At 43.8% G+C, this 17,689-nt stretch overlaps 1 protein-coding gene across 2 annotated transcripts in view; it reads right to left on the bottom strand.

Annotated features, from left to right (window-relative positions):
- LOC127440107 (whirlin-like) overlaps positions 1 to 17,689 on the bottom strand; it is a 126,337-nt gene that overhangs the window by 30,347 nt on the left and 78,301 nt on the right. For both annotated transcript variants that reach the window (XM_051696505.1, XM_051696506.1), the window contains exons 6-7: positions 4,519 to 4,722; positions 3,602 to 3,811 (exon numbers count right to left, since the gene is read on the bottom strand). In XM_051696505.1, coding sequence (XP_051552465.1) covers positions 3,602 to 3,811; positions 4,519 to 4,722 — 414 coding nt within the window. The remainder of the gene's footprint in view (positions 1 to 3,601; positions 3,812 to 4,518; positions 4,723 to 17,689) is intronic.

The raw sequence follows: 17,689 nt of genomic DNA, 5'->3' as shown, positions 1-17,689 counted from the left end.
TGTGCCACAGCTGGGCGCACAGGGGCGGGGGGTCCACTGCTGGAGCGCCATACCTGCCAAAATGGGACGGTGGACGGTGGTAGTGACGACGGCCATGCGCACCGAACATTTGACCCAGGAGACAAGGGAACCATTCTTTTGTCAGGCTTCTTGGGTGCTGCAGCCTCCTGGGCATGTGGTGACAAAAGATTCTCCTCCCGGCCCTCCACCGGGGGATGGAGAGGTCTGTCGACCAGCCCCAGAGAAGCGGGTCTCCTCGCCCCTGATTCGCCCGTCTCGAGGGTGCTTCAAAGCCTTCCTCGGGTTCTTAGCTGCCAGCCACGAGATGGGTGGCGTCTGCTTCCTGTGGAGGGCTCCACACCGGAGCCGGGCCATGGGGGCAGGCTGTGGTGGAGCTGGTGTTGTTGCTGCAGGAGGACGCCCTTGGCGATGAGCAGACAGGGTGTGGGGTCTTAAGCTGCGCTGGGGCAGGATATGTTGTAAGGCCTCCATCTGCTTCTTCACTGCCGAGAACTGCTGGGCAAAGTCCTCGACGGCATCGCCAAACAGGCCAACCTGGGAAATGGGGGTGTCAAGGAACCATGCCTTGTCCGCCTCTCCCATATCGACCAAGTTGAGCCAAAGGTGGCGCTCCTGGACCACCAGGGGGGACATCGCCTGCCCGAGAGACCGTGCCGTGACCTTCGTTGCCCGGAGAGCGAGGTCGGTAACCGAGCGCAGTTCCTGCATCAATCCCAGGTCAGAACTACCCTTGTGCATTAATTTAGCACCTTGGCTTGGTGTACTTGCAGGAGAGCCATGGCATGCAGGGCGGAGGCGGCTTGTCCAGTGGCACCGCAGGCCACAGTTGTCAGGAACGGAGTAAACCTATAGGCCCTGGACGGGAGCTTCGAGCACCCGCGCCAGGTGGCGGCGCTCTGCGGACACAAGTGCACCGCGAGCACCTTATCCACCTGGAGGATCACCGAATACCCCCTGACCGCTCCACCATCGAGGGTAGTGAGAGCAGGGGAGCTGAAAGACCGGGATCGAGCAGTAAAAGGTGCCTCCCACGATCTCGTCAGCTCCTCATGCACTTCCGGAAAGAAAGGGACCGGGGCGGGGCGGGGCGGGGCGTGGCTGTGGACGGCGCCCTGAGCCTGGGAACCAATTGTCAAGCCGCGAGGGTTCAGGGGAGAGTGGAGGGTTCCACTCTAGCCCAACACTCGCAGCCCCCAGGGAAAGCATGTCCGTCATTTCCGCATCGGCGTGAGACTGGGTGACCGATCCTGAAGGAGGAAGCCCAGCTGAAGCCTCTGCATCAGACTGGACGAGCCTGCTCTCCGATGCTGCGTTCGATAACTCATCGTCTTCCCGAGCTCTGAACGAGAAGTCGAACTTGCGCTGAGACGAGCCGGTGGTCTTGTGCGAGAGCCCGATCGGGGCAAGCGAGCGTGCTGGGGAATGGGAGGTCCGTGGGGGGATACCCGGCGGAGGTGGTCCCCTTGATGTCCCCAAATCGCCCCCAGTGCTAACCGACGTGGCCTCAAACCCGTAAGAAGAAGGACCAGTGTGGGGTCATGTTCTCGCAATGAGGACATGACTCATCCACGAACGATGTCTCTGCGTGGCAGTGCCCAGACACGTAAGACAGCGATCGTGGCCGTCAGAAGCGGAAAGATAATGACCGCAACCAGGAATAACACACAAACGGAAAGGCATCTTTAAAAAGATGTTCCGTGTGTGCCGCTCTTTTTGTGAATGAAAATATACTCTTTTAGAATATACTCTCTTATTTGGCTCTGCCGAAGCGCCCAGGGGCGTTCTCTGCACTCCACGGGTGCAGAGGGGGAGAAGCCGCTGAAATGCGCCGTAAATCCAGCATTTTTGAGGTGCGTCTTTGGAGGGAATTGAATTCAGTGCACTGAATACAACCGCTCGGCTCCGAAGCATACCAGCTCCTTTAATACCCGTATGTCCGGGGGAGTGGCATGCAAATTCCACTCGCCAATTCTCATTGGCCTTTTTTCAAAAAAAGCAGAGGTGTTTGGGGCTCCCAAAAGTGACCCCTAGTGTCACTACATCGACACAACTTCGAGTATGCAAAATGTTACCACTGTTAGAATAAGTACAGGTTTTGGCTTCTCAAGAAGCCGACCTAGCAAACTAGAAAGCTGAAATTTGTATATGTTCATCTCAGAGCATTCCTGTCTGAAAATGCATATTTAGAGAGCTACAGTGGAGTTACTACAAACTGTCCTCTTTTAAAGCCTTTCCAGTAAACTGCAAGGTTAAAACTTCATATATTAATCTCAGAGTAGCCCTGTGAAAGTCTATAGTTCCATTAGGCTGCACTGAAAATAATTTGTAGTAGTTAATCTATGATTTACGGAATGGATTCTTTTGCATAATTTACATAAAAAATTTTGACCACTAAAACCACTGTTACTTTTCTGCAACATTTTGTCATTCTGCAACAAAACTGTCTCACTGGTATTTACACAGGTTTATGCTATTTTGGAATGCAGCCATTTTTCTATCACTAAAGTTGGTTATTTTGGAAAAAATACTGCAGGTAATATACTGGCTAAATTTCATTCATATTATTTGTGGCAGGCAGGGAGATGAGATTCAAACTGTTTTCCTGACAAACTTGTTGCTATGATACATTTAAGTGTGTAAGCTGATGTTGTATGCAAATTTAACCCATACTTAGTAAAGAACAGGTATACATAGCTTTAAACAAGTGTTGCTGTGGGACTCTGAGGATTAAAGCTAAACACAATCAAACATGCAAATAGCATGCTAGTAGGGAACGGGGCTAAAGGCACACCTTAAGGAAAATTAGCTTTTTTTCTGGTCACAGAGTGCATCAAGATTCAAGAAATACAGTACTTTTTTTATTGTATATTTATGGAGCAACATAATTTGTGTTAAAAGAAATAAAAACAGAAGGTTTTTTTGAATATTTTATTTATTTATTTATTTTTAAAGGTGGTGAGGGAGACTTTTACCCCACACTTAGGGTAAAGAGCCCCCAGAGTGTTTATAGTGATGTCATGTAGATTCCGGGCAATAGTTATAGAGCACAATTTGTCAACTTATGCAGATACTTTTGAGACAGCAATATGCTTTTTTGAGTAACAAATTAATATATTACTTATTCAAAATAACCATATAAGAAAAGGGTGAATTATTTGTTTGAATATCAATAAAATCTGACATTTCATTACATCTCAAGTATTAAAAAAAACTAACTGAGAGAATCAACAGTTATTAAACATTCTTTTGATATACTCACGTTTAACAAAATAAAAAAATATATAAATCACTATTTTGTCTTAAAATAAATGTGATAATTAATAACTTTGATAATTTCCAGGATATTCATTAACTACATAAATTTACAACATTTAAAAAATAATTAAATATTAGATCAAATGTCCTTAAAATCAAACTTTAGACATTGCACACAATTATCTCATGGAACAGGAAACTGTTTTTAGTACTTTTTGATGCTATTTAGTATTTTGGGAGAAAATCAAAGGAGCCTTTTACCTGGGGAGCCTTTAGCCCTATTGTACTATACTATATATTCCACCACACTTCCCCATCTACATGCCTTGTTGAAGTCAGGGACTGCAGGGGTCATCTGGCAGGCAGAGGGAGTGTGTAACTCTGGATGCGAGACGCAGATAGAATCGGGGTGCAGCAGGCCCGGGCCTCCGTGCCGGGTTCTCCATGCCTCCATTTCAAGATGTAACACCTGCCTGTCGAAACGCTTCAATTCCTGTGGAGAGATCAGAGTCCGCACCTCAGCCAGCAAGGACAGCTGGGGAACAGGAACAGCCAAAATGTCAGATCATTACAAAAAATTCTGATTTAAATAAATTCCAAATATTCAAAATCAGCCATTTAAATACAATGCTGAAAAAAATCAAGTACCACAAACAATCAAATAATTTTATACATAGAATTACAGGTATACTACATGACCAGACACCTGAACACCACACCAATACTGTATGTGCTTGTTGAACATTTAGTGTAATTTAGTGGCTTCCACTCTTCTAGGAAGACTTAGATGTTTGATGGGCACCTGATGTTGGAACATGACTGTGGGTATTTGCTCCCATTAAAACACAAGAGAATTAGTGAAGTCAGGAACTATTTTTGGGCAATAGGTCATGACCCACAAAGTGATGTTGGTCAGGTCTAGGATTTGTTCAGACCGGCCAAATTCTTCCTCACCAGACTCAGTAAATCAATTCACGTTGCTTTGTGCACAAGGAGAATTGTACACATTACACAAAGATGCTTTAGTACACCCTATTTTACTTTAAGTGTTTGTCAAAGAAGATTTCATGGCTTTATGCTTGATATTAGGCACCTGTTAGTAATAGATGTAACTAAAATAATCAAAATAATTCATTATAAGAGTGTGTCCACAAATGTGTGGCCATGTAGTGTTTGCTTGCACAGACAATGCTATTATAAGTTGTTAGCAATTCTTCTGAGGTTCTCTACTGTAAGCCTCACCTTAGCATGAGTGTTAAAGAGTTCAAACAGGGCCATCGCCAGAGGCTCTACTCCGATATGGCCGCGCTGGTACTCTTGAATGTAATAGCTCATGGTCTGTCTTTCTGTCTCTGTCAAAAGCATGTATGCCTGTTCCTCCAGCGAACTCCACGCACCAGTGTGCACTGATCTGACCATAGGCACAACACTTTTATGGCAGACTGACTGCAAGAGAGAGAAGTTAAAACATTAGAAATTTAGTGTTAAGCCACTCACTGTCAAACTGATTGACACAACCAATGAAAGTGTTGGGCAAAACAGCTCATTCTTTTTTTATTAATATTTTCCACATTATAGAATTAGGTTATCTAAACAATGAAATAACCCAAATGGAATGGGAATTATGTAATGACCAAAAAAGGTTAAACAAACCAAAGCTCTCTTATATTTCAGCTTCTTTTTCTGCACATTCTTGGCATTCTCTCAACCATCTTCAAGAAGTATCCACCTGGGATGCTTTTTAAAGAGTCTTGAAGGAGCTTCCATGTATGCTGAGTACTTGCTGACTGCTTTTCATTCAATATGAATGTACAGTACTCATACATTCAAATAAATGTATTAAAATGTTAGATTTGTAAAGAACACAAGTTCTTACATTTGTTCTTACATAAGCCCAATATATTTTTGTCTACAAAACCACTTTTGAATATTTGAGCACAAGCCTTTAGATCAAAAGGTTTTTAAGATCATCATGAGAAACATACATTCAAGTGTCCAGACTTTTAAATGATAGTATACTGCATGTAAAAAGGTTAGTCAATTTATTTTCATAACTGAAAATAACCAAATAGTGCTACAGTAGTGCTACAGTGCTATTAAACAGTTGTGCAATCATTAGTCACAGCATGCAGGTTATTTGATGTGATGTAATGTGCATGCTGTGTTCAGTGTGTGGGCAGCTGGCACTCATGGAAAACAGAGAATAGCAGCTGCAGGACAGTTTCTGTGAGACCTCACCAGTCAGCCATGTCTAATATGTAATACTACTTACCCTGGGGAAACAAACTCTTTCTTTCTCTCTCTCGATTATTGATGCACCTTCTCCTGAAAACATGCCCCTCCTCCGGTCTCCTTAATCTACATCACAATAACTGCAATGTCTAACTAAAAGCTTCCTCTCCTTCTCTCTCTCTCTCTCTCTCTTCCTCCCTCCCTCCATCTCCCAGTACTGCAATTATGAAAACAACACAGAAACACCATGCATTGCACATCTAAGCACCAACATCTACCCTCGAACCCCTAAACTGGGCCTAAAAACTAGCAAAACAATAACTATATTTTTTCTTTCTAACATGTCATTATATTTTATTATTATTAAAATTCCCTTTATTAGAACAAAACCCTCAAACTGACAAAGCAATATAAAGAACCAGTCCTTAATTAGAGATAAGTTAAGATTTAAGTTTCACTAACCTAACAAATGTGCAATTTAACATTGCTTTCAAAATACAGATAACATTGTAATAGGAATAACCTGTGGTTCAGTTGTCTGACAGATTCAGTCCATGATTCATACAGCTAATTTCTGTGATCAGTTCAGTCTGATTCTTTAATTGGTTTGATTCATTCAAAAAAACTGCACCAATCAAGCACTTCCTTTGAGAACTGGACAGCATGTTGTGCTGTATTTGTGTGTGTGTGTGTGTGTGTGTGTGTGTGTGTGCACGCGCATTCAATCAGGGCAACGCAATAACAAAGCAACACAACACCGCTAAAAAATTGTATAATGCATTTTTGTTTCTTTGCAGTGGCACTGCAGATTTGACAATGGCGCAGTGCCGTTCCTGAATATCGGTGCAGGAGACACTGGTGTAGCTAGCAACTTAGTGAAAAAAAATCAGGTAACAATTGTTTCTGAAGTTTTGAAGAACTCTGATAGAAAATAATGTTAATGTTCTTTGCGAGAGCAAATAGGGATACACCTCTGCGTAGCATAGCGAGTTACATAGTATTTGTAAGAGAAAATGCTGTTTATAGCACATGAAACTGAATAATCAAATATGTGATACTGATTTAATGTGAGCATGAGCATGAGCATGAGGCACTGAATTTCCAGACAATGAAGCATGAGACAGAAGCAAGTTTTCAGCATTGGTGGTCAGTCCATTATCCAGTGCATTAGTCGGCAAGGGCGTGAGACATGATGCATGCCACTTCTTTCCATCCTCCAAGAGGTAAGTGTAAGGGCCAACTTTTTCCTTAATTTCAACTGGAGGAGTGAATTTTGGATGAGCTTTTGGTACATGTACTGGCTTCTTTATGCGCACTTTATCCCCTTTTCGTAAAGAAGAATGACGTACTCGATACTTATGATCAAAGCGAGATTTCATTACATCCTGCCATGCTGAAACACACTTCTGCATTTGGGTATGCTCATGACAAGAAGGTGGGGGTCTCAGAACATTGAGGCGGGTGAGCATTTTCCTTCCATGGAGTAATTCAAAGGGGGAAACACCTGTCACAGCATGTGGTGTAGCATGGTAAATTTGCTGGAAGTCAGTCACTGTTACTTTCCATGGTGCTGATTGTAGAATGGCTGATTGGATCATACTTTTAAGCACTCTGTGGAAGCATTCAATAGCTCCATTTGCAGCAGGGTGATACACCGATGTACTTATGTGCTTAATGTCTCTCTCCTTCAGGAATGCAGCAAACTCTGATGAAGCAAACTGAAGCCCATTGTCACTTACTAAAGCTGTCGGGTTGCCGTGTGTACTGAAGACAAATGAAATCACCTGATTTGTTGCCACAGACGCAGTAAAGGCTACCTCGGGCCATTTACCATAATAGTCAGTGAGTGTCAGAGCATTTCGACAGTCCCAGACAGCAGTCTCGAAAGGGTCCACAATGTCTATCGCCAGTTTTTTCCAGGGTGCAAAGAGCAAAGGAACAGGCTGAAGTGGCACAACAGAGGCTTTGGCAGTCTTATCCAAAGAAGGCATAACTGACAGGCAGTAATTTTGTCTGCCACAAGTGTGTCTATTTTGGGACACCAATAAATTTCATGCAGGCATTGTTTCGTTCTTACAATTCCCTGATGGCCCTCGTGCTATGCGAACCAGTGACTCCACCAGCCGAGAGCCTCTGAACACAAAATCAGTTTGCACACTGAACTTATGTCTTAGATTGTAGTACAGATGTAGAACAGGATCCAAAGCAGTAGGAGATGGAGGTCAACCATTCACAATTTGTGTACGCAGTGCAGAGTGTTCAGGACAATGAGCAGAGGCAACAGCAAATTCATCCTGAGATATGGCATTTGGTCCGGTGGACAGTAAAGCAACAAACTCAGGTTCTGTATCCGACTCTGCATCTGAAGTAAGAGGCAGGGGCAGGTGGGACAAACAATCCGCAGTGTGATTTTCAGATCCAGCATGGTACTGAACTGTGTTGTTAAAACAGAACAAATGAGCAGCCCACCGAGCTATGCACATACCAGCTCTATCATTCCCTTTTGTGGTCAGCAGCGTAGTTAAGGCTTGATGGTCAGTCCGCAAAGTAAATCTGCGACCCCATAAGTATGTCCTCCATTTCTCGACTGCTCAAACACACGCTAGAGCCTCAGCAGTGGAGTATATCTGTTCAGCTGGGGTCAGCGTTCTGGATGCGAAAGCAACAGTACGTTCTTGACAATCAGTGCCTATTTGTGAAAAGACAGCACCTAATCCGTCAGCAGACGCATCGGTAGAGATGACGACTGGCAGCCCCGGGTCAAATATTGTAAGAGCAGGACTGTGTACAAGTAACTCTTTGACTTCAGCTAAGCTTTGTTGAGCTTCATCAGACCAGTAAAATCCACTGTCATCCCTCAGGCATGCACGCAGAGGTGCCACTATGGTAGCGAAATTGGGAATAAACGTATTGTACCATGAGAGGAGTCCCAGCAGAGAACATAACTGAACAGCATCTGATGGTGCAGGTGCATTGACTATTGTGGAGAGATGTTCCTGATCCAGCTGAATACCATGTGCAGTCACTATGTGTCCTAAAAACTTCAAGCTCTGCTTTCTGAATTGACACTTAGACTCATTTAGCAGCAATCCAGCATCTTTGAGATGTTGCAGCACATCCTTTAGTGCTTGATCATGCTCCTGTAATGAGCATCCCCATACGATGATGTCATCTAGGTAGTTTGCAGCATTCTGGAGTCCTTTTAGAATGACAACTATAATTTTTTGAAAAGCAGATGGAGCAGACACCAAGCCATAAGGTACCCTATGGAATCTGAAGAAGCCCTTGTGTGTAATGAATGCTGTGAGGTCCCTGCTGTCTTCATGAAGAGGTACCTGATGATATGCACTTTCCAAGTCTATAGTCGAAAACACAGTTGCTCCTTGCAGTAATGTCATCATCTCTTCCATATATGGCAATGGGTAGCTGTCTACTATAACTGCCTTGTTGGGTCCTCGCAGAACCACACACATGCGGATCCCCCCCATTTTCTTTTGGACCACAACAATCAGAGAAACCCATGGAGAGGAGTCAATTCTTTCGATTTGGTATGTGCTTTGAATTTGGCCTTTGGAAGCTATCGTCCAGATGCAGGAGTAGTGTGTATGGCTTGTACCCAGGCAGAATTGCTTGTAATCATTGATTTCGACTGAGCATCAGCAGCCTCTAGCTGTGTGGCGATTGTAATTGCGGTCTCCAGTGTCAATTTAGATTCCACTAATAATCTTTCATGAATGCGAGGGTTAGCAATGTTTTCAACTAGCTGGTCATGCAGCATATCATCAAGATTCATCATCAGCAAATTCACAAGTAGTAGCCAAATCTCTCAAAGCAGCAATGTATTGCACAATTGTTTCATCCATTCCCTGTACTCATTTTATGAAGGCATGTCTTTCCACTACCACATTTCTTTTTGGAGTGAAATGCTCTTCCAGAGCTTTAATAGCATCTGCCATATTGTCACCGGTATTGGGCCTCCGTTTCGAGTCAGTGAAGGAGCAAAGCCCATTTTCTGGCTTCTGGCCTGGAATCTCCAGTTGCATTAATCACTAACATATAGTTCTGAAACATTTTCTGCCATGTGACTAGTGGTATTGTGGGCTCACCGGGACAAGGCAAAAATGGGCTTGGAAATGGAGCACTTACTGACGCCATCCTCAGTAAATCTTGTTAAAAAAACGTCGTCGTCACCAATTTGTTATGTCTTCATGTAGACAAGAAACACAAAAAGGATATTCCTTCAGGAAACTTTAATAGAAAATGCTCGGAACCAACATGATAACTAAACACGCACATGTGCAGCATTCTCTCTCTCTTCTCTTTCTTTACAACATAACTACCACCAGTAACTGAGTGCCATCTTGTGGTGTACAGTTTGTGGTGTACAGAATGCCACAAACACACAGGTGACAGACTGTTCCTCCAAAACAGGCTTGCTTTACTACTCTCAGGTCCTCTGAGGATTATGGCTAGATTGAGACATTGTAGTTTTAAGTAGAAAAGTCATTGCAATTTGCAGGAAGTATTTTGCATTAAAATAGCAGTGACTGCAGATGCTGATGTCAGCATGTCTGACTTTATTGAAATTAGTTACTGTATGAGTTAGAGCTTGATAAAGGACTAAGAGCATTACATCAAGAACAGGAAGATGAGACAGACCATCTGTGCCATGACAATGTAAGGATGTATTGTTAGACCTTTCAAACAATCTCAACAAACCGGGGATATGACAGACAGAAATGCTGTTTCCTTTAAAACACAACTGTTGCTAAGAGAAAGGGATTGTTCACCCAAAAATAAAAATTCTGTCATACATTTCTCACCCTCATTTCCTTCTAAACCTGTATGGCTTTCTTTCTTCCATGGAACAGAAAAGGAGAAATTTTGAAGAGTGTTAGGGACTGACAGCCTCAGTTCCCTTTAACTTTCATTGTATGGAAAAAAAGATGCAGTAAAAGAGAATGGTGACTGGCATTATCAGTCCTTAACATTCTACCTAATATCTCTTTTTGTGTTCCATAGAAGAAAGAAAGTCACACAGGTTTGGAAGGATACGAGCATGACAACATTTCTGCACCACTGGCATTTTCAAACAGGTTTCCCGAACACTTGCCCAATTTACTTTTGGTGAGACAAACAGATAGTCCTGCCTCAAACTCACACCATTGGTTGAGCCAATGTTGCTGTCGGGCTGGTTGGGATGCTCAAATAGAGCAATGTTTTGGAGCACTGCAGAGTCACAGTGTTTACACTTTATGGGGAAATCAACCTACAAATAGCTTAATTATAGTTGTCTCTGCATATTAAGCTTTGATATGAGGAAATATTTTACTTTGACATTTTTTTAGAAAAATTACACACTTTAGCTGTAACTGAAAGTTAATTGCTTTTGTATGTAATACTACATGTTACTGTTCTGAGTTTTAGATACACAAATAAATGAAATAAATCAACTCTAATAAATCATGACTACTACAACTGTAGTTACATTACATACATACTGTAGATAATATCACAAATACATGAATCTGAAATTACTCCCTCATTCGCTGACAGGGAGAGAAGACTGGCACACAACAGTTTTCAAATAGGTTTATTTTAAGTGACCTACATAAAACTCATTCAAGTAGTTTGCTCAGGTCTGCTGAAACTCTGATTCTTCAGGCTACACATGATAGACAGCTTGTTTTGTATCTGTTTTGTAAAGCCTTTTAGAATGACACAGCCCTCTTGCCTTCCGTTCAATGGTTGCAAGCTCAGGTTCATTCCAATTAAATAAAAGTATGCCAGGCCTGAGGCTCAGGGCACAGGAGGGGATGGCAAGAGGCAGTCCAGCCTAAAGCACTATGTCTGGGACACATAGGGTCATTTACGCCCCACCAAGCAAGCTAACCAAACTCCTTAAGGTTACTCAGTCAAAATACAATTTGACACCAAAAAGTCTGATGGTCTCTGAACCAATCACAACAACTCCACCTTTCTTCTCCCTTAACCCTCCTCTTTTCTCTTCTTTAAAGGGGTCATACATTTTTTTCCATGAGGTCCTCTTATAATGTCAAGCTTTTTGTGCCAAAAACAGTCATGATTCAGCATTTTAAGACCATTTTACACCCTATGTTTAAATCTAAGGTGTGTAATTTCTGCACCACAAGCGCCACCAAAAGGAATTGCAAAAATAAGCATTGTTTTCAAACAGCCTTCTGAACACTCCCCCGTCTGCCATTTAGTAAACAAACAGATAATCCCTCCCCCAACTCAATGTTTTTGTGTTGGGCTAGTCGGGATCCTTCAGAAGGATATGTAGATCAGAAACCTTAGGATTTCAGAATGAGCTGTTTTTAGCACCTTAGTTTAAAAAATATATATTTTTTAATAAGATGTTCCAAGAATTATATCACCAGGCTAGCCTGTGACAACAAGATGTGGTAGAATGATCCACCCCTCTGACTCGTCATCGTCACCCCGCCTCTTAGGGCCGCCCTTCAGCCAGGCTCACGAAGGGAGTTGGGCGGGAGAGCGAGAAGAGGTGCATAATTAATAAGCCTCGTTTGGTCAGCGGTAAATGAAGCACACCTGATGGGGATAATGCTTCATTCGCCGCTGTCTTTAAAACGCAGTGCGCACCTCTTCTCGGGGAGCCGGCTTCAAATCTCCATGTGTGCACACACTGGCATCCTTGCATGCCCAGGACCAGAGCTGGGAGGGATCGGACGAGTGGACGCGCTGCCGGACCCGTTCTACGGACCCCCATACGCCGTAATGAGTCGCGGAGGGTGAACAGCTCACGTTGCCACCGACGGGCTAGATGCCGGGCCGCCTTCCCCTCACGCTTGCCACGGGCCTGGGAAGACAGGCCGCCAGTGACGCCACACGCCGTGGACTTTGGAGGGGAGTGTGAGCGAACGACTGACCCAGCCCGTGCCTGGGCTTTCCTGTGAACACTACCCCGCCCTTTCACGGAGCCCCGTTCATTGCGAGGATGCCAGATTCCCCCTTTTATTATGAACACTATTCCCCTTGGACACTTTATTACCCCTTTTGGGCATTTTTACGTTTACTATTGTTTCCAATAAATGCCTCTCCGAGGCTTGACGCCACACCCACTGTGTCTGTCTCTTGCTCACCCTGCCACAAAGGATGATGAACTAACCATCTATACTTATACTTTAAACCTCCTAAACAACAACATAAAAATACACAGCGTATAGACATCACCATTTTCCTTTTCAGCAAACAGATTAGAATGAAAAAAATATTGTTTTGATTTATGTTTCAGCATGGATTGAAGCATCTTTTCCCCTGTCCTAATTCAAATTTAATTGCCTAAAGAAGTTTTGATTCTCATTGTATGAGCAATTATGAATTAGCATGCCATGTCTCAAATCCATAACTATAAAGTTAACTAGCTGATCAGTGTGAGCGGAAAAGACAATAAGTGGCTGCTCTTGATAAATCGAGGACTTAATTTGAGAAAAACTTTGAATCTATATTTATCTAAACAACACCATGTGTTTAAAAATTGTTCCCTATCTGTCATTCACTCGACGTTGTGTCGATGTAGTGACACTAGGGGTCACTCTTGGGAGCCCCAAACACCTCTGCTTTTTTGAAAAAAGGCCAATGAGAATTGGTGAGTGGATTTTGTATGCCACTCCCCTGGACATAAGGGTATAAAAGGAGCTGGTATGCAACCACTCGTTCAGATTTTCTCTTCGGAGCTGAGTGGTTCTATTCATTGAAGCTGAATTCATCTGCGAGTTCATTCACCTCATCTTCTGGATTCTACGGCGCCTTTCAGCGGCTTCTCCCCCTCTGCACCCGTGGAGTGCAGAGAACGCCCCTGGGCGCTTCGGCAGAACAACAAAAGAGTATATTCTAAAATAGTATATTTTCTTTCTAAAAGAGCGGCATACACGGAACGTCTTTTTAAAGATGCCTTTCCGTTTGTGTGTTATTCCTGGTTGCGTTCGTTATCTCTACGCTTCTGACGGCCACGATCGCTGTCTTACGTGTCTGGGCACTGCCCACGTGAAGACATCGTTCGTGGATGGGTCTTGTCCTCATTGCGAGAACATGACCATGGCAACGTTGCGGTCGTGGCTTGCATTCGTAAGAAATCAAGCCACCCCAGCGGCTCCCCGCCTCGGTCCTTCTACCTACAGGTATGATGCCGTACCGGTTAGCACTGGGGGCGATTTGGGGACATCAATGGGACCACCTCCACCGGGTATACCCCCACGGACCTCCCATTCCCCAACATGCTCGCTACCGGCTACGCGATTCAGTTCACCAGGCACCCGCCGGTGAAGGGCGAGAACGCCACTACCTTGTGTGTGGAGATCGCTACCCTTCTGCACAAGGGCACGATAGAGCCTGTCCCTCCAGCCGAGATGAAGAAAGGGTTCAACAGCTCTTACTTCATAAAGTCGGTGGGTTGCGACCAATCCTGGACCTCTGAGTACTGAACCGGGCTTTGCACAGACTCCCGTTCAAGATGCTGACAAAAAAACGCATTCTAGTGAGCATCCGGCATCAAGATTGGTTCACGGCGGTAGACCTGAAGGACACGTACTTCCACGTCTCGGTCTTACCTCGACACCCTCGAGACCCTTCCTGTGGTTTGCCTTCGAAGGCCAGGCATACCAGTATAAGGCCTCCCCTTCGGCCTGTCCTTGTCCCCTTGCATATTCATGAAGGTCGCAGAGGCAGCCCTTGCCCCACTAAGGAAAGTGGGCATCCACATCCTCAACTATCTCGACGACTGGCTAATCCTAGCTCACTCTCGAGAGTTGCAGTGTGCACACAGGGACCTCGTGCTCCGGCACCTCAGCCGACTGGGGCTTCGGATCAACTGGGAAAAGAGCAAGCTCTCCCAAGTTCAGAGTATTTCTTTTCTCGGTTTGGAGTTGGACTCAGTCTCGATGAAAGCACGCCTCATGAACGAGTGCGCGCAGTCGGTGCTGAACTGTCTAAAGGCGTTCAGGTGGAAGACAGAGGTTCCACTGAAATTTTTCAGAGGCTCCTGGGGCATATGGCTTCCTCATCGGCAGCCACACCGCTCAGGTTGATGCATATGAGACTGCTTCAGCACTGGCTTCAGACTCGAGTCCCGAGTGCACATCACGTGGCCATCACGCTGATCTGTTGCCACCTCTTCAGCCCTTGGACCGACCTTGCATTTCTATGGGCAGAGGTTCCCCTAGAGCAGGTCTCCAGGTGCGTCGTGGTTACAACAGACGCCTCCAAGACGGGCTGGGGCGCCGTATGCAACGGGCACACAGCCGTCGGCTCCTGGACTGGCCTGCGGCTGCGTTGGCACATCAACTGCCTAGAGCTGTTGGCAGTACGGGGGGTCTGCCGCTGGAGCGCCAAACCTGTCAAAATGGGACGGTGGACGGCGGTCGTGATGACGGCCGTGCGCACCTGTCATGTGACCCAGGGAACAAGAAAACAGCTCTTTTGTTGAAGTTTTGGGTACCGCAGCCTCTTGGGCATGCGGTGAAAAATGAAACAAAAGATTCTCCTCCCGGCCCTCCACCGGGCAAATTCCACTCGCCAATTCTCATTGGCCTTTTTTCAAAAAGCAGAGGTGTTTGGGGCTCCCAAGAGTGACCCCTAGTGTCACTACATCGACACAACGTCGAGTGAGTGACAGATAGGGAACCACAGTTATAAATAAAAGAAAGTCATACGAGTTTTAGACAGCATATGGATGATTTTAGGTGAACTATTCCTTCAATGGATTAAGGGAGAGCAGTTTAACACATCTACTGTAGGTTTCTGCCTGAGAACGCTTTTGTTGCCATGTAAACACATAAGCGGCGTTCTTATGGGTTTTTGAAGAGTGCACATGACACCAGATAACTGAAGTAATTTCACCAGTCTGGATGTAGCACTACATCAAATCAACAAGTCAACATGGTGGCAATAATTCAGTGGAGAAAAAAAAATCTCACACACACACTATCAACTAGAACACACTAATTTAGAATATCCAATAATGTCCCTCATGTCTGCTTATGTGCTTAAAGGGTTAGTTCACCCAAAAATGAAAATTGTCTCATTTACTCACCCTCATGCTATCCAAGATGTGTATTACTTTAATTCATCTGCTGAACACAAATGAATATTTTTAGAAGAATATCTCAGCTCTGTAGGTCCATACAATGTAAGTGAATGGGTGCCAAAACTTTTAAGCTCCAAAATCCACATAAGGGCAACATAAAAGTAATCTAGATGACTCTGGTGGTTAAATCCATATCTTCTAAGAAACAAAGATTTTTATAAGAATATCTCAGCTCTGTAGGTCCATACAATGCAAGTGAATGGGTGCCAAAATGTTGAAGCTCCAAAATCCACATAAGTGCAACTTAAAAGCACTCCAGACAACTCTGGAGTTGAAATCAATATCTTCTGAAGCAATATGATAGGTCTGGGTGAGAAACTAATCAATATCTAAGTCCTTTTTTCTTCACTTTCACTTTCTCTGTTTTTGGTTATTCACATTCTTTGTGCATATCACCCCCTACTGGACAGAGAGAAGAATTTATGATAAAGCTTTTCTCTGTTTTTCACCAACACCATTCATATTGTGTCTGAACACATGGATTTAACCACTGGAGTGTTTACTAAGGATTACTTTTATGCTCCATTTTGGACCTTAAAATTATGGACCTACAGAGCTGAAATATTCTTCTAAAAGTCTTAATTTGTGTTATGCAGAAGAAAGAAAATCATACACATCTGGGATGCCAGGAGGGTGAGTAAATCATGAGAGAATTAAATTTTTTGGGTGAACTATCCCTTTAAGTATCCCAGAATCCCAGAGTATGACATAAGATGGCAATCCCATCAGAGCCCGTCAGACCGTGATGGAAAGTTAGAGACACAAATACAGCAGCAACTGTGGGACATCTGTAAATTCAGCAAAGCAATGGAGAACAAAATTAGTGAAGTTTTCCTCAGTCGTCATGTTCATAATTTACAACAGCTTTGCCGGGAGGTGATATCCCTTTTGCTGTGGAGAAAGCTGGTTACTAACTGAGCAGTAAGTATATGAGGGTAAAAAGTAAGCCGCTATTACAGTGCATATAAAAAGGAACACCGCTTTGTGTCTTAAGCAGCTTTCTCACAAAATAAAAGACTTTCTGTTGTCCATGTAAATGAGCTCATTGTCCAGGAATGTTTTTATACTACACACCTGAATACCATTCAGAGGCATTCTTCATCGAATTCAGTACATACTGTAAAGGTACAGGAATTTGGACACAGTGCTGGAGGTAGAGCACAGAATCTCCTGCCATTAAACTCCATGATAATTTCATGTAAAAGTGGCCATTTCCCACAAAACTCTGGAAAAAAAAGCTGGCCCTAAACGGCTTACAATCATACAGTGAAAGCAACATTCTGCAATTATCTCCTTCTCTTCCTCAGGTTATCAAACCATTCTTTATCTCCCTGGATAAAATATAACTCCAACCATGTGGATGACATAATGTGTGCTACACCGCTCAGGACCACTCAAACTCTGTGAGAGCTTTGATTTGCCCAGCAGGACGCAGGTCTTCTTCCCAGTCTTCAGCAGATGAGACAGGCGCTTTACACAATCAGAGCAGTTTGATGTCTCCCAGCTGTCCTTTGCACTCAGTAATAGAGTGATGTGTGCGAGTTAGGCAGAGATCACAGCCTTATAGCTGTGCAAAGACAGCCCTTTAAAAACCATCAGATATAATCTCAAAAGACAACCCTTACAAAAATGAACTGCAGTAAAACTGCAATCTATGTAGTAAAAAGTGCAGTTTTGTGTAGTACAATGATGCTGTACTGCACAATGACAAACTGTACTGCACTTTTGCCTTTTAACTGCAGTACTGATATAGTGCACTGCAGTACAATTGCAGGTCAGAGTAGTACTACTACAGTTCAGTGAAGTATATCTGCATTCCACACTAGTATAACTGCAGTACATTGCAAAATAATAGCAGTTCAGTGTAGTACAATTTAAAATCAATGCAGTAGAGCTGTAGTTTGTATAGTTCACCTGCAGTTCAGTGCAGTTAAAAAACTGCATTGCACTATAAATGGAGCTGCAATCGCAAATGCAGTTTTCACATTGAACAAAACTTAGGGGTCCCTATACAAAACGGCACAACTAAATCAAAATCAAATCAAATCACTTTAT

The sequence above is a fragment of the Myxocyprinus asiaticus genome, chromosome 4 (assembly GCF_019703515.2).
Source record: "Myxocyprinus asiaticus isolate MX2 ecotype Aquarium Trade chromosome 4, UBuf_Myxa_2, whole genome shotgun sequence".
NCBI lineage: Eukaryota > Metazoa > Chordata > Actinopteri > Cypriniformes > Catostomidae > Myxocyprinus > Myxocyprinus asiaticus.
Note: the sequence above shows the minus strand (reverse complement) of the source record. Positions and strands in the feature narration are given on the sequence as shown.